Source organism: Nanorana parkeri, unplaced genomic scaffold (assembly GCF_000935625.1).
Source record: "Nanorana parkeri isolate BGI_ZX_2015 unplaced genomic scaffold, ASM93562v1 scaffold25, whole genome shotgun sequence".
NCBI lineage: Eukaryota > Metazoa > Chordata > Amphibia > Anura > Dicroglossidae > Nanorana > Nanorana parkeri.
This window is the reverse complement of record NW_017306293.1, coordinates 1,577,041-1,584,453: the sequence shown is the minus strand read 5'-3', so window position 1 is coordinate 1,584,453 and position 7,413 is coordinate 1,577,041. Positions and strand designations below refer to the sequence as shown.

The 7,413-nt window shown below is 38.5% G+C and overlaps 1 protein-coding gene across 1 annotated transcript in view; it reads right to left on the bottom strand.

Annotated features, from left to right (window-relative positions):
* Positions 1-3,995: 3,995 nt before the first annotated feature.
* BAD (BCL2 associated agonist of cell death) overlaps positions 3,996-7,413 on the bottom strand; it is a 14,068-nt gene continuing 10,650 nt past the window's right edge. Inside the window, exons 4-5 of the mRNA XM_018565157.1 lie at positions 6,059-6,221; positions 3,996-4,240 (exon numbers count right to left, since the gene is read on the bottom strand). Coding sequence (XP_018420659.1) covers positions 6,090-6,221 — 132 coding nt within the window. The 3' untranslated portion in view covers positions 3,996-4,240; positions 6,059-6,089. The remainder of the gene's footprint in view (positions 4,241-6,058; positions 6,222-7,413) is intronic.

The window sequence follows — 7,413 nt, the reverse complement described above, 5'->3', positions numbered from 1 at the left end:
TTATTTCCCTATTGATAGTTTTATATATACTTGTTTGAAACTATGATATAGCCTCTGCCAATTGGTGGGTGAAGATGTGGGTGAGTGTTGTTTGTGCCTTAGTGTAATTTTGGAAAATTAAATAAAAAGAATTTTTAAAAAAACCTGAAAAATGATTGGCTGCGGTTGGTTACTACATTTTGTAAACTATTTTTGCTCTCTGCTCTGTTTTCTTAAATAAGCCCATGAGAGTTGTAGGAAGGGATGATTGAAGGAATTCTACTTTTATACTGTATGTATAGCCAAACATTTCTTTAAGTTTTTTTGGTTAGAGTGAGGAATGTTTTGAACCCCGAGCAAGTTTTTATTACTGTCCAAGTCACACTTAAAAGATTCAGCATCTCTATTTGTACTGTTGGCAACATAACCCCCAGAGCAAGTCCCTATAGGAAGATGTTCCCTCTATTCCAGTTTTGGGAACATCTGTTTAAAAATAAAAATTTTCTATAATAAAAAAATATTTTATTATGGAAAATTGCTTCAATACGTTGTCACTAATCTGGCACAAGTATACACATAAGGATAATACATCTTTAAATGTCTGTTTGTATGCCAGCAGTGCGAATTTGACCTGGTAACAGCCTTTTGCAATCCATGTACACGAGGGCTTATGTATGAGAAGAATAAGCAACACACGGAGCCTATCAGTTCATGTGTTGACAAGAAGCAAGCTGATAGGATGAGAAAGCAGAGTGGCAGAGAAATCAGCTCATCACTGTGCTGCTTCTCCTTTCACTGTTCAGTTACAGGCTGGGGCAGGACAGCCTGGACTGAGAGGAAAATCGTTGAATGTTGCTGGCCATCACAAAGAGGAGATCCAGTGATAGAAAAAGGTCATGGGGGAGAAATGTCTGGAATGGATGTAAATATTGGATCAAAAACTGGTATTGTCGTTTTTTTAGCTTTTAATGGGCCATTCATTTTTATGTTATTTTTACTGGAGTTTTGCTTTAATGCCTTATGTGGAGCCAATGTGGATTAGGTACAGTGGTACCTCGGTTCACAAACTTAATTCGTTCCACGATTCTGGTCGCGAACCGAATCAAACTGTGATCAGACCGCGATCTCGACTAGAGGAAGCCACGACCATGTGTCAGAGCAGGCAGATGGCTGCGGTTGTGTTCGTCACTCGAAGCGGAGTTCGCGAACGTAAGCAAAATTTTGCCAAACTTCCTGTTTGCTTGTTCGACCAGAAGCGTTCATGAACCGAGGTACCACTGTATAGAGAGTTCTCGATTTACATCTTACTCAGTTTATGGTGCCTAGACATTGACCCTATGAACCTGGAGTTGCTCAGGGCAGAAATCAGTGAATGGTAATTTAGCTATATCGTACAGTACTTCTCACCTCCTACAGTGGTCCTTGGTGCAAAGGAGACCAAGGCTATTGGGAGCACTTTACAGTAGGGCGGAAGTGATGAGGTAGCTTTCTAGCAACCTGAATCACTTCTAAATTATCTGCAGGCAGGTTATTTATAAAACCACCTCACAGTTGCTGAAGGAAACTTCATTTTATCTTCTCCCCTTTTCTCCTTCAAAGCACATACTCATATTCCATCTTTAGCCTTCCAAGAAAGAGATATAGTTAAAAAAAAAGAGAGATAGAATACAGACCTATTTAAATAGGTTAAACCCCTTGAGAAAAGCCCATAATTATATTATTTCTAGACATAGCAGTCTGAATGACATTCAATACTTAGAGTTTTGTAAGATGCAAAGGACTGATCAGATTAAAAAAACAGCTAAAGTGAGTAGAGAATTTTTCTTCAATTCCCTAATCTTATGAGTATGTCCACACTTTCAGCCCCATAACAGGGTTATTACATGTGCATGGTAAATTGAACAAACTATTACATTGGGCTATAACTGAAAACACATCATGTACTAGCTAGGGACTAAACACAATGGAGGGGAACCTATCAAAACTAGAGTAAACAGAATCTGGAGCAGTTGCCAATGGCAATTAATCAGCTTCTAGCTTTCATTTTTAAAGCTTAACTGAACGAACTGAAGAGAGAAGCTGATTAGTTACTATAGGCAACGGCTCCTGTTTCGATAAACTCCCCCACAGTATATATATAGCACTGTTTCAAGTGAAAAACAATTTTTGAACAGTATGGCAAAAATTAGATTAGAACCAATACACACAGTATTGGTCTCACACACCATACAAACATGCCCCATTTATGAGGACAAAGCAAAAGGGGCGCTTCCATAGTGTAAAATTGATTTCGTAAGGCTAAAACACAGCTGAAAAGATACTTACAAATCGGCTAGTATAAACGAGCAGAAAGCGATATAATCTTAGGAGACCATCAAGATGAATACACGAAAATGGGGTGAGAGAAAGGAAGTGCTAGTACTAAGCCAAAGCCATCTGCACCCTGACCCTCCTTCAGTTGACGCATTTCTGAGGACAAACCTCTTTCATCAGAAACGGTTTCCCTTGACTACGAGGAGCTGCCCCCCCCCGTATATACTTTTGGAAGACCATTTTCAGGAGCAGTTACTGTGTTTTGGCGCCTGTGATTTTCACACATCTTTATGCCCCATTTATGTTAGTGTTTAGTGCTGTTGTCATTAGATGGATGACTCCTTCTATTAATAAGAAACATTTCTCCCCAGCACACCATCCTTGTCCCATGAAAGAAATGTTATTACTTCATTAACACAGTAAATCAAGGTAGAATCTTAAAAACGGTGGTTTGCTGTGTTGATTAAATAATAAGTGTCTTTTCTGAGACAAGGAGAGTGTGTTGGTGAAAAATATTCCTGACCTGTTGGGATAATACCCCCTCAGTTCATGTCCCAGGCCCGCAAAATAAAAAAGACTTTCCAAAGGGAGGGGAAATCCAACCTCTTGTTATAAGAGGACAAGTATGAACATGCTACCCAGCAGGGACACCTGTATAGTGAGGAATGTAAATGGCAGGATTTCTTCTTCTCACCTATTGTCAGTGGCAAAGCTCCCCAAAGTGACAGATCTTTTAACTCTTACCCACGCTTTAGCTCAGTACTTCGTAAATGCTGGAGCCACTCATGTTTCTTGCATCTCTTGGGGATTTCTCTAGTGGGATGTGCTCCTAGGTTTGCAAACCTACCATACCCAGTATCCCTGTTTAATTTATTTTGTGTTAATGGCAATGCAACTGTAGAATGGGGAGCAGCAAAGGCTCCTAGATAGGCAAGAACCAGTATCTGGGAGATCTCAACCAATAAGATTTTTTTTTTCTTCCTTCGAAATTCTGCTTGAAGATGGCCAGTTCAAATTTAACTCTCTGCTCTAGTCAACACAGACTTTTTTCCTGTTACTTATACATATAAACGTGGTCAAAGTCTTGCGTAGTCTTAAAAAACCCCAAAACAATGGATACATTTGCATATACCCATTTATTTAAGCACCAGAAAGGACCAACATATTCTATAGTATGCTGGCAGAAGACAGTGTTGTTCATCCTAGCTCTGTTGAATCCGTAAGATATTAGTGGTTAGCTGATATTTTATTTAAAAAAAAGTTTTTCTTTATATTTTAACAGTTGTGCTTAGTAAAAAGGAGTATGAAAAAGTTGAAAATTAATATTATTGAAGTAAAAACATTACAATAAAAAAGTTCACATTGTATTCTAAAGTTCTCATCCCTTATAAAATCATTTTTGTTCATTTAAAGTGACCCTGTATAGAGAAAACACAATGTATTCCTCACACTGTGTAGCAGCCACCATAAGGTACTTGCACTTACCTTAGGCTGATATCCACTGCCACTGCCTCCTAAAATTTATAAGCACAGCGCAAAGCATGTTCAGTTACTCTCTACATGACAGCACTGAAGTCCATAAATTGGCTGCTCAGACACCCAGCACTGGACTGGGGTAGGAAAGTGTCACCATGTGCCCCATATCTAGATATACATGGTATTTATGAAGGCTTTGGCAGTTGACATGAATTGAGGACAAGTGCAGTACACATTATGGTTCTTGCTGGGTAGTGTCATGCTTACAATAGGTTTGTTTCCTCCATACACAGTTAATATTGCATTATTTGATTTTGCAATTGCTAACAATAAAACAAAATATTGTGGCACATTTTATAATCCACCTCACAATTCAGCATGCAAGGTTACTGTTCAATGGTTCAGTCCATTTTCCTTTCTATAAATAGCAATGTGCACCCGTATAAAAGGAGTGCCACCGTCCGTGTTACAGCTGTAAAGAAAAATATGAAATTACATTTCAGCATTGTGTACTACACGTAATACACACACTAAACAATTTTCAGAAAAACAACAAACAGTTAGATAACACCATTGTAAAATTTTTATGCTTCCTTATATGGTTTATAAAACAAATGCATGTAAACATTATTTTACAGAAAGCAAGAGATGAATGCAGTTTTTAACCCCTTAAGGATCAATGACAGAATTATTCCATCATGGTTGTCCGTGCAATAAGGACCCATGACGCAATAATAATTCCGTCATGGGTCCTTAAGGGTTTTAGCTTCCCTCATGCACTATACAAGAACTTATATATGTATATGTCACATCAAATTAAAGCCCCTTTTGTCCTTTAAACAACGGTATGTAATATGTGTTGGTGCCATAAATGAGAAAGATGGAAATTGCCGTTGAACACACAGCAAGAAATGCTTTGGTCCTTAACTGAAAGACAAGCATCTGAAGCTTGGTCCTTAAGGGGTTAAAGCTGAAACTCCAGACAGATGTAAAATACACAAACTAATGGAGCTTTGTATACATTGACACATCATTACATTACAAAAAGATGCAAATACCTAAATTTGACCTGGTATCAACCTCCAGCAGTTCCTGTACAGCAGAGCTGATGTGTGAGAGGAGAAAGCAGCACAAGGAGCCTACCAGTTCATGTGCTAAGAAATAGTATGCCGATAGGAGGAGAAAGCAAAGAGCTCATCAATGTGCTGCTTCTCCTTTCATTGACCATGGTTTTGAGTAGAGTAGGGAGGGGTTACAATCCCTGTTAAGCTTTTATTATCTGTGTCCCTGCTGGGGAGAGTCAGCCGTTATATTTGCCCAGCTGACCATCGTCACTGGAACAAAAACTGATGGAAAATCCAAAGTTTTACAGTTGTCATGGCAACAAAAGATGAGCGGAAATATTCCAGTGGGGACACCTGTTCATATAACTGTGTCAGGTGGGATTTCCTCTTACTTTGGAGAAACTGCCTCCTACTTCATGTTGTGTCTCTGTAAATTGAGTATTCCCTTATGAAACAAGGACACAAAAACAAAAAGCCTAAAACAGGGTTTTAGCTATTTCCCAAAAAAATATTGGTTAGAAATACACTTTAGGGTATATTTATCAGGTAGTGAATGTGACATTCTCCAAACATTCACTGCAGTTGTATCTTGCATGTGTTTTGAGCTGTAGCGATTGATTCTCCTGCCGTGAACGTTTGCTCAATGTCACATTTACTGCTTTCTACATTTGCCCATTGAAGTGCCAACTTAAACTATATCTAATAAAGCTTTTTATTAACAGAAACTACATTCTATGACTCAGCCAGAGACATAGACAACAACAAAGAGGTCACTATGCATTTTTGGTGCGTCTTATGTTTCTGCTCGCATAAATAAGTGGATCAGGAAGTTTTTATTAACATGCATATGGCATTAACCAACCATAGGAATGAATAAAGTTATGACAGCGCTTCTCCCCCTCGGGGCGATAAATCCGAAGTGACATCAGAAGGTATTCAAGGTTTGCAAAACACAAAACAGCAACTGCAGTGTTCTGTAGATATAAATCATCCCGTCTAATCAGCAGCTTAAAGGACAGCGCCAAGAAATATTTAAGGAAAGTATAGTGGGAGGAACGCAAAGTGTTAATTGCACTTATTTCTGCACATTTCTTTCCTAGATACAGCCCCTTAAAACTATGGCCTGTGCAGCTGTACGGTTAGTTCAATGCTTCCAGTCATTTTTACATACTTACAAAGTTTGATATAATGAGCAGAAATAAATATAGTACCGTTTCGATACATACCACAGTATTTACTCCTCCACAAACAGGATGTTCAATGGCTCTCATCATCAGACTCGCTTCTGTCTTTCTTCCTTCTTCTAAAGATGTTCATAAACGTTTCTCTAAAACTGTTGCTAACGGTCATCTGAGCGGCTGCACTTGCACTTTTAGGTCGTGGGAGATTCTGCAGAAGATTATCATATGAATGCTTTGCCCATTTAAAATATTTTTTGATGTGAACACAATAAGGCTGTCAACAGCGGCTGCACTACAACGCATAGCCGCTGGTGTGCATCAGCTGTCACTGTGCCAATGCGGCACTTTGCACTGTTTACATTTTTTTTTTTAGAACTTTAGTGAAATGTAACAGTGACATTTTATTAACTTCTTGGCCACCGTGCGGTGTGATGTGGTGGTGCCACACCGCGGCCTCCTGCACTAAAAAAAAAAAAAAAAAGGACTGCATGCAACGCAGTGGTGTGAACTCTTCCTATTTGTGACAAGGACAATGCCCTTACTTATTGAAGATGCCCATAGGATGTACTTCATCAGTGCACTGACACAATTTCACTCAGCCCTGTGAATCTTTACTTCCTTGTGTCACAGTTCTAACTAAGCCAGCTTTATGAACTACAAGTCAATGTCTGAACTTCCAACAATGCAATGAAAGCAATGCATAATGAGATATGTAGTCTTGAGAAATCGAGATTGCATCACATCAGGCAGCAGGGAAAGAGGTGCAAAGCACACTGGGAGTCCAGGAATTTGTTGAAAGTGACAGTCAGACAGAAGGCAGCACTCGCTACATAAAAGGGATTTTTTCAAGTAAGCTTTGATTGCATTATCAACAACTATAGTATGTATTTCTATTACAATGCTGATGTTATAACAGGATAGTATATGCTGGGGCTATAGAACTCCCTTAATAAAACAGGAGGCAATTCTATCGATAAGAAGGTCAGCTCCTTGCAGATATTGCAGTGGTGTATTTTTGTCCCAATGGTAACAGAAACTTAACTTCTACATATGGATATGATAGGTACAGGCATTTGTTGAGATATTGTTATAAAAGTGGGATGAGTACAATAGGAGGCAGTGTGGTATATCTGTATTACCATTTCCTGCACAAATATCACCTCTTACCCCAGATTTCTCTTACAATCAAAAATTATACTGACATGATAAATATGCTTTGGACAAAACCGGCTCTGGTGTGTGAGACTGGATGACTGTTGTAGTAATATTAGACTGATAGTAATATCATATAACACCACTACAGCAAAGACTAATGGAAATGTGTATTATAAATACATATATAGATCTCTCTCAGAGAGATCTATATATAGATCTATATATATATAGATCTATATATATAT